At 39.2% G+C, this 19,403-nt stretch overlaps 1 protein-coding gene across 2 annotated transcripts in view; it reads right to left on the bottom strand.

The window, feature by feature from the left end:
• The window catches only part of NPAS3 (neuronal PAS domain protein 3), an 804,768-nt gene that overhangs the window by 27,712 nt on the left and 757,653 nt on the right, over positions 1–19,403 (bottom strand). For both annotated transcript variants that reach the window (XM_024196025.3, XM_029911526.1), the window contains 2 exons: positions 15,080–15,273; positions 6,366–6,472 (listed from right to left, as the gene is read on the bottom strand). In XM_024196025.3, coding sequence (XP_024051793.1) covers positions 6,366–6,472; positions 15,080–15,273 — 301 coding nt within the window. The remainder of the gene's footprint in view (positions 1–6,365; positions 6,473–15,079; positions 15,274–19,403) is intronic.

The raw sequence follows: 19,403 nt of genomic DNA, 5'->3' as shown, positions 1-19,403 counted from the left end.
AAGGTGCCACAGGACCCTCTGTTGCTTTTTACAGATTCAGACTAACATGGCTACCCCTCTGTTACAGTCAACATATATCACATCTACTGCTTCTCCCATCCACTAGGCTTGTTACCCTGTCAAAGAAGGATATTAGGTTGGTTTGACGTGATTTGTTCTCAACAAATTCATGCTGTTGCTTATCATCTTATTATCTTTTAGATGCTTATAAACTGATTGTTTGATTATTTGCTCCATTATCTTTTTCAGTACTGAAGTTAAGCTAATGTCTATAATTCCTGGGTTGTCCTTATTCCCCTTTTTATAGATAGGTACTGGAATCTCTCCTATCCTCCACAACTTCTCAAAGGTAATCACTAATGACTCAGAGATCTCTTCAGCCAGTTCCTTAAATATTCTAGGATGTATTTAGTCAAGCCCTGCCGACACGAAGACATCTAACTTGTCAAAGTAAGTCTGACCTTGTTCTTTCCCTATTTTAGCCTCAGTTCCTACTCCATTTACATTGATATTTGCTATGTTAGTTGTCTGATCACTGCTAACCTTTTTGGTGAAAACTGAAACAAAAAAGGCATTTAACATTTCTGTCATTGGTGCTTTTTCTGTTATTGTCTTTCCCTCCGCATTGAGTAATGGGCCTAACCTGTCCTTGGTCTTCCTGTTGCTTCTCATGTACTTGTAAAATGTTTTCTGGTAACCCTTTATGTCCCTAGCTAGTTTAATCTCATTTTGTGCCTTGGCCTTTCTATTTTTCTTCCTACGTGCTTGTGTTGGATTTTTTCATATTAATCTTTGTAATTTGAGCTAGTTTTTACTTTTTATATGCCTCTTTTTAGAATTTCAAGTTGTTGAAGATCTCCTGGTTAAGCCAGGGTGGTCGCTTACCCTACTTCCTATCTTTCCTATGCAGTGGGATAGTTTGCTCTTGTGACCTTAATAATGTCTCTTAAAAAAAACTGCCAACTGTCCTTCAATCTTTTTTCCCTTAGACTTGCTTCCTATAGGATCTTACCTACCAATTCACTTAGTTTGCCAAGCTCTGCCTTCTTGAAGTCCATTGTCTTTATTATGCTGTTTTCCCTCCTAGCATTCTTTAGAATCATGGACTCTATCATTTCACGATCACTTTCACCCAAGCTGCCTTCCACCTTAAATGGACACATTATTACTTTCCTTCCCCAATTGCAGATGTAAAGGTAGCTATCTTACAGCAAAACAACTTCAGGACCAGACTCCAAAGAGAAACTGCTGAGCTCCAGTTCATTTGCAAATTTGACACCATCAGATCAGGATTAAACAAAGACTGTGAATGGCTATCCAACTACAGAAGCAGTTTCTCCTCCCTTGGTGTTCACACCTCAACTGCTAGCAGAGCACCTCAACCTCCCTGATTGAACTAACCTCGTTATCTCCATACTGATTTATACCTGGCTCTGGAAATTTCCATTACTTGCATCTGAAGAAGTGAGGTTCTTACCCACAAAAGCTTATGCTCCCAATACTTCTGTTAGTCTCAAAGGTGCCACAGGACCCTCTGTTACTATAAGGAGAGTGATCAGTTAAGGTGAGCTTTTATCAGCAGGAGAGAAAAAGAACTGTTTGTAGTGGTAATGAAAACGGCCCATTTCCAGCAATTGACAAGAAGATATGAGGAACAGGAGTGGGGGGGGGGGAGAGGGAATAAGCATGGGAAAATAGTTTACTTTGTGTAATGGCCCATCCACTCCCAGTCTTTGTTCAAGCCTAATTTAATGGTGTCCAATTTGCAAATTAATTCCAATTCAGCAGTCTCTCGTTGGAGTCTGTTTTTTGAAGTTTTGTTGTTGTAATATTGCGACTTTTAGGGCTGTAATCGAGTGACCAGGGAGGCTGAAGTGTTCTCCAACTGTTTTTTGAATGTTATAATTCTTGATGTCTGATTTGTGTTCATTTATTCTTTTAAGTAGAGACTGTCTGATTTGGCCAATGTACATGGCAGAGGGGCATTGCTGGCACATGATGGCATATATCACATTGGTAGATGTGCAGGTGAATGAGCCTCTGATAGTGTGGCTGATGTGATTAGGTCCTATGATGGTATCCTGTAATTTCCTGTAATTTCTGAAGCTCTTTTTCAAGTATTCACTTTTTTTTAGTTTGCAACCCCTTGAAGTCTTGATTCTGTTTTATCATAGGGTCTGCTAGCTTCTTCACTTTGGCTTCTAGTTTCCTCTTCAGAGTATCATCTTTTCTGCATTGTTATCTCACTTCTGATTTTGAGGGACTGAGGTTCTAGTAGGCTATGCTTCAAGCATGCTCATCTTAATGTGAGCCTCTATCATCTTCTTCCATGGCCACTGCTTGGCAAATCTTGTATCTTGACTACATCTGTTTTCACCATAGCAGGTAGTTTTTCCCTTTCCTAGCTTGAATTTGGATTCTGTCAGCTGAGATAGACAATTTGCCACAAAGTGTTTTTTTCTTGGCACATCTACATTCCTTTCCAACTGCTCAAAAAGTTGATATCTTTCTGAGTGAGGGTATGAGCCATTTCAGCTTCTGCAAGGGTACTGAAACCCAATCTTACTTCTTGAGATATGCCCTGCTGGGATTACGGGTTTGCTTGGTGCATTGTTTTCCATGATGAAGGCCTATGACTCTGTCACTTTAGTAACTCATTCCACATCTAAAAGTCTTTCCAAATTAAGAGCTAAGAGCTGATGGCCCATGCTTGCTTACTGAACAATGTTGCATCATTTGCATCCAAGTCAGCAAATTTACATCGGAATGCTAGGTGGGGAATCTGGTATAAGATTGGTCAGTGTCTCTCATTATTATTACTACTTTTACTATAGTAGCACTTAAAGCCCTAAGCACGATCAGAGCGCCGTTGTGCTGGATGCTGACAAGAAACATAGCACATAAGAACAGCCACACTGTGTCAGACCAATGCTTCTGCTACTATTCTGTCTTCTGACAGCGGCCAGTGCCAGATGCTTTAGAAGGAATGAACAGAATAGGACAATTTTGAATGATCCATCTTCTGTCATCCAGTCCCAGCTTCTGGCAATTGGAGATTTAGAGACAGCCAGAGCACAGGGTTACGTCCCTGCCCATATTGACTAATAGCCTGATGAACCTATCCTTCATGAACTAATCGAATTCTTTTTTGAACCCAGTTATACTTTTGGCCTTCACACCATCCACTGGCAACAAGTTCCACAGGATGACTGTGCACTGTGTGAAGACGTTATTTCTTTTGTTTGTTTAAAACCTGCTGCCTATTAATTTTATCAGATGACCCCTAGTTCTTACATTATGTGAAGGGGTAGATAATACTTCCCTAATCATTTTCTGCACGCCATTCATGATTTTAGAGACCATTATCATATTTCCCCCCTCCACCGTTACACATCTCTTTTCTAATCTGAATAGTCCCAGTCTTTTTAATCTCTCCTCATATGGAAGAAGTTGTTCCATGCCCCTTGTCATTTTTGTTGCTCTTCTCTGCACCTTTTCCAATTCTAATATCTCTTTTTTGAGATGGGGTGAACAGAACTACACATAGTATTCATGGTGTGGTTATATCATGGATTTATATAGTGGCATTTTGACATTTTCTTTTATTATCTATTTCCTAATGGTTTCTAACTTTCTGCTTTTTTGACTGTCACTTCACATTGAGCAGATGTTTTCAGAGAACTATCTGCAATGACTCCAAGATCTCTTTCTTGAGCGGTAACAGCTAATTTAGACCCCTTCATTTTGTAGGTATAGTTGGGATTATTTTCTCCAGTGGTCACTACTTTGCACTCATCAGTGCTAAATTTCATCAGCCATTTTGCCGCCCAGTCACCTAGTTTAGTGAGATTCCTTTGTAACTCTTCACAGTCAACTTTCAACGTAACTATCTCAAATAAAAGACAGCCCTGGTGCTGAAGACCTTGCAATCCGAATAGACAAGACATACAAAGGGTCAAAGAGGAAACAGAGACACAGAGAGGTAAAGTAACTTGTCTGAAGTTACTTACACACTGCAGGTCAGTGGTAGAGTTGGGAACACAGGGTTTTCTGATTCCCAGTCTATCCACTGGATCACACTACTTCTCACACAATCTTATTGGTTCTTGTCTCACTTGCCTGAAAACTAGTGTTTCATATCCCATATTCTATTTCACAGAAGTAGTCAGTCAGTCAGAACACTATGGTCTTTTTCAAACAGGATCTTCATCTCTGCCAGGTGTTTAATTAAGTCAGTGAGTCATAAACATCTTTTAGCTCCTTACCCAGACAGTGCAATAAAAGTGTAATTTGTCATTTTTTAATTCCAATTTCAAGTGCACCCAACAGATTTCTGAATTTGTGTGTCCACTTCTGAGCAACTGCCCTATCCTCAGAGATATTCAATGTTGGGAATTTAAGGAATGCAAATGCCAGACTGCTTTTGTTTGTTTTTTTGGTTTTTTTCCCTAGATGTGTCTTTAGTGTTCTTTCTGAATTTTATCTCACATTGCTATTTTCCCTTTTTCAATCATATATATATTAGTTCCTTCAGATTTTATGGGCTGTTTCCTTTTAAGAGCTTCTAAAAGCTTGAGTCTTTGCGCTGCTGTCAACATCAAAGATGGCTGCTGCACATTTTCTGTTAGCTTCTTTTGCCTTTCACAAAGATGGCCACTCTGCTCCCAGGTTTGCAATTGCAGGCAAAAAGCAAGCAGTTTTTACTTCAGTTTTATGTGTAGGAAAACCAGTTTTCTCACTGTTTCCCCTATTGGCATATTGGATTGAACTAGTTTGTTCTCTTGGGTGTAGTGCTCTTAGACCAGAGATTTGTTTTGCCTCTTAGTAGAGAATTTCTACTTTATTTTCTTTTTCTCATCACATACTCTGTGTCTTCACTGCCAATTGGGGTGTCTTGTGGAAATAAATCCCAGGGCACACAGTGCTCTAGCAGTATCCAGTGCAGCCATCATCTGGTTTTACTCCAAGCATAGCTAAATTACAGATTAGTGGCCTAATGCTCCTCTCATGCCAGTGTAAATCAGGTGCAACCCCAATGATGACAATGAACCTCAGCGAGAAAAGAATTAGCCCTGTGTCTATTTTTAAAAATTGTAAATAGGTTATAATTAAAAGGCTGGTGTTCAAATGGAAAGTATTTGGTCTCAAATATTTGGGGGTCAAGTTGCATCCATATCTGGATACAGATATGCACACACACGTGTGTTTGGGGCAGGGACTTTCTCTTGCTATGTGTTTGTACAACTCCTAGTCTTCTAATCCTGATTGGGTACAGATAGGTATTTGGATATTACAGGAATGGGAGCCATAAAAGTAGAGAGGATAATACACTGTATGGTTAAATCCATAGTAGCTTCATGGCTCAGTTCTGTTCTGTGCAACTTTCTTAGCTACCAAATATGTTGCAGTTTTTGATCTCCATGTCATCAGTCAGAAATAAAAAAAAGCAAGTGATGAGTTTATTAGGGACAGAGTTAGTCATCTCATAGACATTAAGGAGGGATAATCATGACCATCTAGTCTGACCTCCTGCACACCACAGGCCACAGAACCTCACCTACCCACTCCTGCAATAGGCCTGTAACCTCTGACTGAGTTACAGAAGTCCTCAGATATTGATTTAAAGAGTTCAAGTTACAGTTTACTCTAGTTCAAGCCAGGAAATGACCCAGGCCACACACAGCAAAGGAAGGCACCTCCCACCCCAAAGTCTCTGCCAATCTGACCTGGGGGAAAATTGGCTCATGATCCCAAATATGGCAATCGGTTGGACTGTGAAGATGTGGGTGAGACCCACCAGCCAGACACCCAGGAAGGAATTATGTGGAGTAACTCAGAGCCATCCCCATCTGGTGTCCCATCTTCAGCCATTAGAGATATTTGCTAACAGAAGTCACAGATAGGCCATATGCCATTATAGGCAACCTTATCATACCATCCCCTCCAAAAACTTCTTATCAAATTCAGTGTTGAAACAAGTTAAGTTTTTTGCCTCTACTAATCCCATTAAAAGGCTGTTCCAGAACTTCACTTCTCTTATGGATAGAAACCTTTGTCTAATTTCATTGGAGTAGTGCCACTGTGAAATGAAATAATGGGCAGTACATGGAACTGGACAGCTGTTGGAGACCACCATGATACAAATCTAAGTAATTCCACGTTCCCACATACATTGAGAATCTTGTATATTTAAGGAAATGACTTGAAAATATACAGTAAGAAAAATTACTTCTGAACCATCCTCCATTGTATTAAAACAAAAAGGCAGACCCAATATGAAGATCCACAATCATGAAATGTAAATAATAGTTCAACAGCAACCAAGTGTTGTGCCAGATTATTTTGACAAAAACTGAGGTACTTACAGTCTAAGTGACTATGCCTGATCCCTTCCACATCTTCAGCATGAATGAAGTGGTAACATCTCTTTCCTACAATATCTACAGGGGTCAGATCCATGTAATCACTAATCCTACAAAGGAAAAATACAGCCTGTAATTTAAGAAGGAAAAAATACAGGAACTGTCAAATGACAGAAATAGAAATCTACAGAAAGATTTTTCGTTACTGTAGTATAACCACAAAGTCACTGCTGTTTATTTGAGTGGAATACCTGTATAAACAGGACACATTCTTTAAAATAAAATTGTTTTTAATAGAGAAACCTGCTGAAATCAGTTAGTCCATTGAAATAAATGGAAAGTTATAGAAAGTTAAGTTTCAGAGCACTTCCCACCCATAGAACAAACACTGAGACAATATAATTCCATGAAATTACAACGCATCAGCAATAATTCAAAATCCTCATTAAAAGACCAAGGTTACATAATAAAATAAAAACATGTTATGTTTATACCAAATGATTAGAGACACCTTTCATTTCAACAGATTCGTCTTCCATTGGGTATATTCATGAAAAAGGCTCTTCAACCATTTCTTGGCACAAAGTCCAAACTGACATTTCAAGGGATATAATTTAAATGCTGAGACATACAGATGCCTGGGGGTGTTATCTTTTTTAGTCTTATTCATTTGGGAACTCAGCTTTCACTCCTGGCCCTTTCAACTGGGACTTTGTGGTTTATTCCACACAGAAACTTTAAAATCCTTTCAGCAGAATGTGTGTGTGTGTGTGTGTGTGTAGACAGAAAAATTTAACAAAAACTGGAATACATGTTGAGTGAACCAGCCTGGTTTACACAAACATTTGAAAACCTGTTGTTTTTTTAAAAGTAGAAACACATTTTTGGGGTTTGAAATATAGTGTTCCCCCACTAAATGTCCGTTTTGTATAACTAGAACATCTAGCTTTTAGGGTTAGAAGGCAAGGAGTTGTAGGGGGGCTGATATATAGGCTTAGTAATAGTAATGTTTACTATACAGATCCCTCAAAATGTGAATGGACTCATCTCCAAATTATATGACTGAGATTACCAATGACAGTACTAATTTTAAAGTCCGGTGAATCCTTGCAGTAAAGCCAGGGACTGTAAGAGCTGGGGTGTAATAAAAATATGTCTGCAAGTTAGTAAATTACCCATCAATTTCTCACTGTCCAGAACAATCTGTTTTACCAGAGGGATAGTCCCTTGACAATCTGTTCCCACTACCCTCTCCCCACACAGTGGGTGACTGCAGCATGCTTGCTGGGGGCGGAGGGGGTGGGGGGGCTCACCCAGGAGGGCTGCACAAACTCCCCTCTAGCTGGAATGCCCTGGCCCATTGTATTATACCAGGCATTCTGATTGGTCATCCCCAACAGCCCACAAATTTGCTGGCTGCCCCTTTATACACCTAGGAACTGAAAGACTGGGAACATTCTGCCATTCCTGCCCCTATTGCGTGCAAGCTTTTTCCTCATTTAAACTAAAGCACAGTTCAGTGTGATGGGTGCGATTGTACTGTATGTAGCTATGACTTGCTTTCCACATCAGTTGTATTTTCTTTTGTCTCTATCAGGAGAAAGTAAATTACAAAGATTCAGTTTCAGGGAGATGGTCAATGTCTCCCAATCTAGTCAGTACATAGAATAGCCCAGTGGCACAAGATGCTTGGTGCCAGTCCTACCCGGAAGCAGAGCATGTGTTGACTTAGGACCAGATTCAGCAATCCATCGCTGTTCAGGGGAGCATTTTATCATGTGTCTAATGTTAGGAATGTGCTTTAGGCCCATAAGCATGTGCCTAAGTGGTTTGCTGAACAGGAATGGATTTAAGTACAGGCTTAAAAAATTTGCTGAATTGGGACCGTATGGTCTGAATCACATGACAAGGCCTGGGAAGCCAAAGGCAGTTTTACTCTTGCAACTATGCAAGAGACAATGGGGTCACTTGAATCCTGATCCAGCTCCACTGAAATCAATGGGAGTCTTTCCATAAATGTTAATGGAGGATGGATTTGAGCTCTGGTCTGTATTTAATTTGGATCAAAGAAGGTAGGGTTTTTGGTCAGGAAAGCATCCACAGCTCTTCCTTGCAATAGGGACCACTTGCCTTTGTACTGATTTTGAACCTAGTTATGTCTATAATAAGGTTGTGGCACACATGTCATTTCCCCTAGAATTGTCACAGTGTCTTTGAATGGCATAACTGTGATCAAGAGTGGAGACTTCCCTGCTGACTAGTAGTTCGGTAACTGGATAAAACAGTTCAGCAATTTCTGCTACAATAGGTTAGTTAGGCTTGTAAATATAGTTCTAACAGCAACAAGAGATCCATTTACCACAATATACAATTCTAGGGAATAGGAGCTGACCAAAATCTATATTTAGGTTGCCTATCTATTCCAATTATTAAAAAAAAATTCTGAATACTTTCTGAAGAACTCTAATGCCTCCATGTTTTGAACTTGCTGTCTCCATGAAAATATGTTCAGTTTTGGCTCAATAATAAGGTGTAGAAAATCACCATTTGCATTATGTTTACTAGAGCTTGGTAGACCTTTGTGCTAAAAAATTCAAACATTCAGTTTGCACTATAGAAGTTGGATGGTGTATAGAGACTGAAATAGGGGACTGCAAGAAGAGAAGAGATGGGTTTAGTAGTTAAGGCAGTTGAATGCCATCCTAGAGAACTGGATTCTATCCCTGACCACAGAGTTCCTATCTGATGCTTGGCAAGTGAACTAGAACTAAAAATTTCACAACTGGCCACAAATTTTGTGTTCCTCATTTTCTGGGAGACTAACGTGAGACATCTGGGGCCTGATTTTCAAAAGAGCAGAACACTCACAACTGCAACTGAAGTCAATGGGAGCTGTGGATACTCAACACCTACAAAAAACCAGGCCCAAGATGTCTCAAGTTGGGTGACCAGTCATTGTAGCACCCCAAGTTAGCAGTCGTTTTGTCCTTATTCTCTCTTTGCCTCACTTTCCCCATAATAACATTCTCCTATCTCATAAGGAGTTGTGAAAATAAATTAACTGATGTTTGTGAGACACTTGGATACAATGGGGATAAGCACCATAGAAAAGACTGTGAAGAAGTTAATAATTCAGTATTCAACACAGGGTTTAGATGGTGTGCAGTAAATAAGACATGGATCAACATATTGAATAAGGAGAATAAAAAAATATTTAACAGCTGCTTCATTCATGGAGTACCATCCATCCTGTACAATAAATGCAGAAAAAATAGTATATGACTATGTAATTAAAGACTGCATCATAATGCATCTGTGCAAGGGGGAAGAATTAAGGTTGCATGGCATTTTCTAATCTGAGTGCTTAACTATTGCAACCTTAGTAACTTTTTTTTAACTAAGGTGTTTTTGTATGTATTAGTATATTAATACTGAAAAGTCCAAGTAAGTCTTTTAATAACTCCCTAGTCACTCTGTGCACTTGTTTCTTCCCTTGGCCTTGACCTTTTGAATGGCCTGAGTGTCAGAAAATATTGTATTATAAGTACTGTACAATAAGTCAAATAAAGCAAGTGAACTGTGGAACCTGATCCACAACCCATGAGTTCAACAATAACACGAGAAAAAAGCTATTTAGTCCAGATGTAAGAAGGAAAGAGGGTTTGTATTTTTAACTAAAAAGAAAAAAATCAATGCACAAGATAAAAGTGATGTCGTGTGTCCATCAAGGCCACCAAAATGAGAACTAAGAGATAGGACATCAAAGTAAATCAATTTTGTGATTACATGAATGAGAATGATTTTGTTATGGAAATCATACACAAATCAAAGCTGGGATATAAATATTGTTGTATTACTAAACCACTGAAAAATAACTTTATATTATGTTGCTTAATTTATTAATTTAGGGCCAAATCCCACGGCACTCCAGCCCCTATGGTCAGTCTGTTTCTTGACAGCTAAAAATAGCAGCTGATTGAGAAGTAGGGGCTTGATTCTACCGAGTGCTGAGGACACTTGCCCTGATCCCATAAACCCTGTAAGTTTATGCTTAACTTTAAGCTCATGGAGAGTCCCACAGCATTCAATGCTTAAGTGCTTTGCTGGCTTAGAGCCAGAATGCTCGTTATTAAGTAGGCTTGAGTCCTAGTAAAGGAGGCTCCATACAGGAAACTATTTCTGCAGATCCTTAGGGAATGTTGGTAGATCGGTGAAACATGCAGATACATAGAGACAAAACCCCACACTAGGGGAGTATCATGCCATGTGTGTGCACTGGGACTTTTCAGCTTTGAAAAGAGGCGACTAAGGGGGGATATGATAGAGGTCTATAAAATCATGAGTGGTATAGAGAAAGTAAATAAGGAAGTGTTATTTACTCCTTCTCATAATACAAGAACAAGGGGCCACCAAATGAAATTAATAGGTAGCAAGTTTAAAACAAACACAAGAAAGTATTTTTTCATGCAATGCACTGTCAACCTCTGGAACTCCTTGCCAGAGGGTGTTGTGAAGGCCAATACTATAATGGGGTTCAAAAGGGAGCTAGATAGATACATGGAAGATAGGTCCATCAATGGCTATTATCCAGGATGGGCACGAATGGTGTCCCTAGCCTCTGTTTGCCAGAAGCTGGGATTGGGTGACAGGCCATGGATCACTTGATGATAACCTGTCTGTTCATTCCCTTTGGGGCACCTGCCATTGGCCACTGTCAGAGGACAGGATTCTGGGCTTGATGGACCTTTGGTCTGACCCAGTTTGGCCGTTCTTATGTTCTTATGCTACTTCTCACTGTGACCATTGTTTTAGTAGCTGTGGTTGTGCAGGCATCCTGACCAGTTCAGGATGAAGATTCAGCCCTTGATGTTTGCTCTCCAGAAGTAAACTCTTTACACAAGCTTTGATTTTTTCCCCAGCATTTGACCCTTAAGAAAGTAAAAGCAATGGCCATGATGTTCTACTTGGTTGCCTAAATTAGACATCTAAATCTATATTTAGGCACTTAAATAAAAGTGATCTGATTTTCATATAGGCTAAGCATCCACAACTCATACTGAAGTAAATAGGAGCTGGATGTCAGCTCAGTACCTAAGAATTAGGCCACTTTTATTTAGGTGCCTAAATATAGATTTAGATGTCATCCAAGTTTGAAAATTTTGACCAAAGCTTCTGAATTTTCATAGGTTTATATTCTTATTTCACCAATAAATAATGCAAATCTAAATAGGGAAACAACCTGCAAATTGCAACAAAGAGTCCTGTGGCACCTCATAGACTAACAGATGTATTGGAGCATAAGCTTTCGTGGGTGAATACCCACTTCGTCAGACGCATTCAACCACGAAAACTTATGCTACAATACGTCTGTTAGTCTGTAAGGTGCCACAGGACTCTGTTGCTTTTTACAGATCCAGACTAACATGGCTACCCCTCTGATACTTGACAACCTGCACATTAATTCCCCATAATATGACTTTTGCAAGACCTTTTGAGTATGGCTTTTACAGGACCCAGAAGTGAGACACCTCCACCCAAACCACCACACAAACACACTCATGTACAGTATGAGTTTGGCTTAGTCTTGTGTGTATGGCAAATATTCTTTTGGGGCATAAACTCTATAACGGAGGTAATGTCACCTGTATGGCAACACACTTTTAGAATAGGAACAAGAACATTTAAGTCAAGAGGAGAAGTGGATGCTCAGCACCTCTGAAAATCGTGCCCACTTATTTGGTGCCTAACTGTAGATTTAGGTATCTCATCTTAGACACCAAAGTTTTCAAATAGGTCTCCCTATTTTTTGTTTATGTAGTTGTGAAGATTTAAAAGTAATCCTAAAAATAAATGAAATCATGTTGCAAAGCCAGCTAACTAGCTACAGAATAAAATGTAAATGCTTTAAAAATGCCCAATATATTAGTTAATTGATCTTGTTTCATAATGGGGGGGGAAATAACTATGCACCTGGTTCTGCTGTGAATCAGGGATCTTCATTCAAATCTTTTCACTAAGAAGAGAGGAATAGGCCACAAACCAAGACTTGAGTAAAGTCACGCCTGCTTCCTGCTTCTCAAAGCAGGCTCACAAAAGAATCCCTGCAAAAGCAGGAGTAGTGCTTCTCACCTCTTCTGATCCAGTGATCTACTGTGAACATCCAATTCAGCTTAAGTAACGGCACTTCCACTTCACACTCCCCAGCCAGCTGTCACTAACCTCCATGAAGCTATTCAAATAGTGCTTATTGCTACCCTCAAGCATGCTGCCAATTTTTTTCTATAGCCACAGCTGTGCTGCTCCTGCTTCCCCCATGACACCACCAGTGGGGCACCAGCAGCCTACTCCACATATTCAGGAAGGAGTGCTTCTGTTTTCTGTAGCCCCACTGGTGGTGCTGTCACTGCCCCTTTCTTTAGCCCCAGAAGAGGACTTCCTGCTTCCTGATGCCTCAGCGGGTTGCCTCAATGAATGGCTAGCCTCCTGACTAGACAGGTTGCTACTGGCCTCCCAATGTCTAGCAATGGTGTTTCCACTTCCTGCTGTCCCTGCAGGCAACATCCACTTTCCATATGGCATTTGCTGTGGTTCCACTATCCCTACTGTCCACCAGTGGAACTTCTGCTATGCAAGTAAGCTACCAACATTTTCCCCACAGTTCCATCAGTGACGCTTCTGCTAACCTAGTGGACCTCGTTCTCTGCTGTCCCGTGAAGAGGCACAAAGTGCAGATGCCTCATCATTAATTTCAGTGACACCGCATAAATGCTATGTCCTAGCATTCAAAATAAACATCATCAGCAAATAGAAAAAAAGTTACTTGATAAAGTTCTCTCTCTGTTCACCTTATAATAGCAATAACATCCTCAGCACAAGGCACTTCCTGGGGAATAATGACCAGCTAAGTTTAATGGCTCCACTACACCTTTAGCTATCAGCTTTTCCCAGGTGGTCACCAATCCTCAATCAGTGCTCAGTGCCTGGACTATTTGTTATCTATCTTAGGTTTTTCACAGGTTCCTCTCACAGGAATCTTAAGGCCTTACTGGTATATGATGATACAGCGATACTGGAAAGTTTTTTAAAAAATTGTTTAATTTTTTAAAAACAATTTAGTACTCATACAAAATGCTAGATTGACAGCAGAGGAAGATTAAATCTTCCAAACACTGCCCAACCAATTCATCTCAGACCTGACCTGAAAGGGTAGTTCATTTTCCACATCCATTCAATTCTTGGCTCCTTTGTTGAGGCTGCCAACAAAGGTACCAATAACTGGGGGGTGATTTTGTGAAGAGGAGACCTATTCATTAGGAACTGGACTGATACCAGCAACTCATTTCACAGAGGCCACTGGAGAGCTGTCAGATGGTAATGACTTTCCATCACTATCAAGATAGGTCAGATTCAAGCCAATGACTATGGCAAAAGGTTCCATCTGTATACTACTCCTAATCCCCTAAACTATCTGTGCTAACTGCTAGATTACACTACATAATCTAGAAGTTAGTGCAGTGTACTTGCAGGCAGGAAGCCAGCATTCTAACCCTAATTTTGCCATTAACTCTCTATGTAACCTTGAGCAAATTGCTTTCTGTGGCTCAGTGTTCCCAGTTTAAAAAATTAAGATAATATCTCCCATCCTTGTAAAGTGCTTTGAGAGCCTGGATGAAATATGCTTTCTAGTTGCAAAGTACTATTATTATTACAAATATAATTTAGAACATGATAGTATAAGATAATTTCTTAACTAAAACTGCACATTTATTTTAAAAGGCCTAAGGCTCTGATTCAGCAAAGCACTTAAGCACATGCTTATGTCTATCCCTTTTCAGAAGAGCACTTAATTATGTGCTTAAATGCTGTCCAGAATAGAGATAATTCCTGAATTGGAGTCTATGTTAGAGAATTGTAACCTTCTAATTATGCTATCACATCAAAGGGTTGCATTAATCCTGTTGGCAATTCAATTCTTGATGGTAGCTCCTCCTGTCAATGGGTCCTTGGCTAGCTCTTCTGCTTGTTCCCAACTTTTCTTCTACACTTTAGGCTCCTTCCATCCCCAGCCTATGAGTTTCTTATTCCCTGCCTTCTAGCCAACTTCTCCTCAGCTCTTCTGTCCATTCCTCCCCTTATTCTGGACCCTATTTCCAGGTGCCTACTGCACCTGATCCACTTTGAACCCCAATGCTCCTTCCTCCACTTCTCTAAAGTATCTGTCTCCACCCCATCAAACCCTCATTCAACCTGTTACCCAATACCGGTTTCCACTCCACTCCTTTCTCCCTCTGCAATGCAAGTCACCATCTAATCTCATTGTACAATCCCCCCATCTCCTGCTTCCAATGACATTGTCCCCCAACCTGTCACCTGCTCCATCTGACCCCTCCTAGCAACCAAGTCCTCCATTCCAATAAGCAGAGATAGAATTTCAAATGAGACTGCATCTTCTGCAAAGTATTTCAGGAATGTAGGGGAATTAAACTTCAAATAGTATGTTTCCTTTTTTTTTTTCATTTCCAAATATAAAGACATCATGAACCTTGTCATGTTAATGTTAAAAAATCTCCTTCACACTCCAATTTTAATAATTAATAACGACGACAGTGAATTTAGTGCTCTCATATGGCACCAGGAGTCTGATCTCCACTGTTTACCAAGCCATGGAATACAGAGTACAAATGCAACACTGAAAAATGAGAGCTGAAATGCTGTACCTATTTTCACAGTAAATGATATTGAGGTCCATATTTACGCGAGTAACAAACATGTGGCAGTCGATTCTGACTTCATTGATTGTAGGAGGTGGCAAAGCATGAGCCACAACTACAAGCCCCATGATTTGGCTAGGGACTGTCCGCCCGTGGGACAGTGACACTCTCAGTCGTAACCGGCCTGTTATATGGATCACCTGCAAAATAAAAAGAATAAAAGAAACCCCAGTGAATTCATGATGCAAATATGACATCATCTTTTTTAAAGGACAACATTGTTATTCTAAAGAGCACTTAACTCCATCAAAAATTATATTTAGTAACTGCCAGGATCAGTGTTAAGCTTATTAATATTGGCTGTCAACATGTCCTAAATGTCCTCATGGCAAGAAAGAAGAAAAGTACATAATAGCCAAATGTTTCAATTTATCAAATCTAAAACTCAGAACTTCTGTGTTATTGATTTTTTTTTTCAAAGAAAGAAAGAAAGGACAAATTAGAAAATCCAGGGAATGAAGTAAGAGATATAAAACTGAAGTAATGAGGGTAGAAAGGGAAGACTAATTTTAAAACATTTGGAGATTAAAATGTGAGACAAAAGGAGCAGCAGTTTTGAAACTTTTCCAGGACCCATTTAATTGAATTGCCAGTCATCTACATCTTAGAGACACTACTTACATCCTTGAATTACTTCTTTGTGGTTGGCAATACAAGAAGCATGAGCCTGCAAGTGATCAATGGGTTCAACAGAGGCGCTTTGAATGGGTTCTCTGCGCAGACACCAAGCATTTTACAGCTGCAGAGTTACTAGTCAAGCAGTGATTTAGCTTAATGCACTGTGCATGTGCTGAGAACTTTTGGAGCTGAATGAGAGGCAGAGGTTTTCTTTCCCCTATTTACACGATGAACACTAAGCAAAATATACCCAGGAGATTCAGCTGCTCCATTTGAGATTGCAACTCAATGCTGCTTGCTGAAGCTGAATGATTATGAAACTATGGGAAAGGACTGACCTATAATTTCTGACTCAACTGCCTCAGAAGCCTTACTATGGACAAATAAAATGATGTGCTTTGAAAAAAAATTAAAATGAATAGTACTTGTGACAGGTATCAGATTGGCAGCTTGGGAGACTGCAGGCCTATATTCGCACAACAGGGACATCATGGGCAGTGGCAGTGCAAACTGTCCACACCTTTTACCCTAACAGCATCTCAATATCAGCGTGGAAAGAAGGCCTCGAGGACAGAGAGTTCAGACTCCATGGTGCATTCAGCCCTCAGCATCTCTACTGAGAGTGCCAACAAAGATGCCAACATGTGCCAACTGTGATGGTGTGGATACATATCCACTGGGAACCGAAACTCATTTCACAAAGATAAGATAACAGTCTGCAGCGTTTGGTCACTACTGATAGGAGAGCTATTGTTAGTGGTGAGTGAGTGGTAAAAGACTCTGTGTTCCACTGGCAATCTCTTAAACCATGTAGTGCACCCAAAATTAAATCTCATTAAAGCTAATAGACCAATGAATTAAAGCTTGAAGGTTTTTTTTATTTACAATCTTTAAAAATCTCTCTTTTATCCAATATTTTACATTTGTGACCACAGTCAGTGAGGTAGTTCTGAATGGGGAGGATGATTATCTTGTGGTTTTGTCCATTTCAGTTGTAGATTTATGATCATCCACATCTGAGGTAATTATTACCTAAATTCATACTTAATGCACCTTCAGAGGGCAAACTATTTGGTGAATATTTGAAGACATTCCTAGAGGCAAGGATGCAAAAATACCATTTCAAACACACAGTTTTTGCAAGACCTTATTAACTAATGAAGAAATAGCTAAAAGAAACAGGATTTACTTCACAGGAGGGATACAAATAGCATACTTTGCTCCTTCTAGCTAGGCTTACACATATGCTTATTTACCATTATCTCTCTCACTTTATCATGCAACTTCAGCTTACTGCAGAAACACAAATCTGTAAATGCTTGGAAAAAATGTTGCTTTTTAATGAAACCAGAAACAATGTAAAAAATAATCCTATGCTCAATGTACTAGGCTAAATGCATTTTTTTTTTTTTTTTTTAGAAATGCCTATGCTAAAATGTTTGAAGTTGGCATTAGCACTTGGGGGGAACTTTGAGATACATCTTACTTAAGATTCATTTTTTATTTCCCACACCTATTTTTGGAATACTCCATGTCATTCATTGCTAAATGTCAAAAAGATTTGTTTTTCAACAAGTGCTTATTAAATTGGTATCCAGTTTTTCCTTGATCTTTCAGTGAAACTGCAGCTCTGAGTTTGTATCACCATCACTAGAGATTGCCCAAAGCTAACTCCGCTATACTCAAGCACTGCTGAACTTTGGGAAAGTTTGTAATTGGATTCAAGCCATGCAACTGGTCCCTAACTCATGGATTGAACCATGTCCTCAGTATGAGTATAAGAAACAGCTTCAAATTTTGGGAGAGGTCAGGTCTGATTTTGAATTTTGGCTGTTGCGCTGGGAAAATCTGCAACAAATTCCCGTCAGTTCTGACACGTGTTCATAGAATCATAGAATCAATTGAATCAGTATTAAAAGAGGTGGGAACTCACACACAGGTGTGTGAACCAAAAAACATTTCATAACAGTAGGACTGTTAATGTATAGTGAGTATAAGAAGTATAATGTTGTAAAGGCGTCAAGATGAAGCAGTAAAAAAAAAAACAACCTATTAAAATCTTCTGCACTGAAAAATGTAATTCTCTTGTTAAAAAGTATTCTAAATTAACTCTACCTGACACTCACATATTTAAAAAAAACATTGTTTCGCTTTTGGTTTTTTTCTCTGATACAAAAATGGATGTGCAAGATGTTGTAACTACATGTAAACACAATTGATGATGAGTATGCTTGGACAAATATATATTTCTTTTCCCTGCCATATGCTCCCCTTAGTCATCTGTTAGCAATAAGCACTTAGATGTGCTCTACTAATGTCTACTCATTATAAACAAGCACATCACAAAGACCTTGATAAAACCTTCCCTCTGTCAATACTTAAGGAAAGGAAAGCCCAGTAATTGAAAAATACATCTGGAACTTGCTCATCGTACTTTAGAGCTAAATCTCACCTCTAGAGATGGAAAGATTTTCTTTATCAAAAGACATCTTTAAATATTATGTCTATTATTTTTCACATATATGTGATGTAAGGAGTAAGGACATGTATTACCTAGGGCAATAAAAACCTGCAGGCATGAAAAATCTGTGAATTTCACCTTTCAGATTTTCCTATGTTCTTCAAAAACTTAAACTTCCATTAAAAAGAAAGTTACAAACTATGTCTTTTGGTCCATATGTAAATCACTGTCATGGTTTGTCATCAGATTTAAACCAGCCCATTGACAGAAGTGTTAACTCAGGCTATTTGTCTTAACGGGGTGTTAACTTCTGGGTGTTCATGTGATCATTTAGAACCACATTTTCTCATGAGGATCATGTATGAAAAATGTGCAGAGCTATTGTGCACCCCTATTTGTGTGCAAAGATAGGTAGCTGTGTATATAAAATGGCTAAATGCACATGCACATGGCTACTTCGGTGTCTCACCAGTCAACCAACACATGCATTTATCCAATTAACACACAGTTAATCAGTGTGTGCACAAGTGCTGATATTTTGCTCATTCAAATAGTGATACTCTATCTTTTGTAGGCTAGTGACATGGAATTCTTTCAAACCATGAACACTTATTTTGAGCCACTGAAGTAATATTTTTACAAAATTATAATTAAACGTCTCTTTATTCGTTTTTTAAAAATTAACACTTATTTTTAAATAATCACATAACTATTTACTAAACATTTTATATAAGTAGTAAAGCCCTTTCCTGACCTGAATGGACACAGAGGACTACAGTGCCTTTGTAACTGATACGACTGTTTGTCCTGAGACTGGGAAAAGAAAGCTCACAGAACCAGAAACCTAAAGATCATTCCACCCTTTCCTGCTATTTGTGGCCAGCTGTCTTGTGTTTTTCTTAATATATATAAATATTTCTTCTCTCTCTCTCTCTCTCTCTCTCTCTCACACACACACACACACACACATATATATATATATAATGGGACAGGACAGGCAGGTAGTCCATGAACCTATACAACTAGCTTAGCAACTGGGCGCAGCAAGCTCACTTTTAATGTTATTCACACTGAATACTGAGTGAGCCTTATCTATCAACCATAAAAGTTGTGGCCTTCAGGGCCCATTGAAGCACAAGTCCGATTTCAAGTAGGACATATAGTATACAGGGCCGGCTCTAGGATTTTTGC

Source organism: Terrapene carolina, unplaced genomic scaffold (genome assembly GCF_002925995.2).
Source record: "Terrapene carolina triunguis isolate 2854851 unplaced genomic scaffold, T_m_triunguis-2.0 Scaffold96, whole genome shotgun sequence".
In the NCBI taxonomy this organism is placed as follows: domain Eukaryota; kingdom Metazoa; phylum Chordata; order Testudines; family Emydidae; genus Terrapene; species Terrapene triunguis.
The sequence above is the reverse complement of the archived record's forward strand: the minus strand, read 5'-3'. Positions and strand labels throughout refer to the sequence as shown.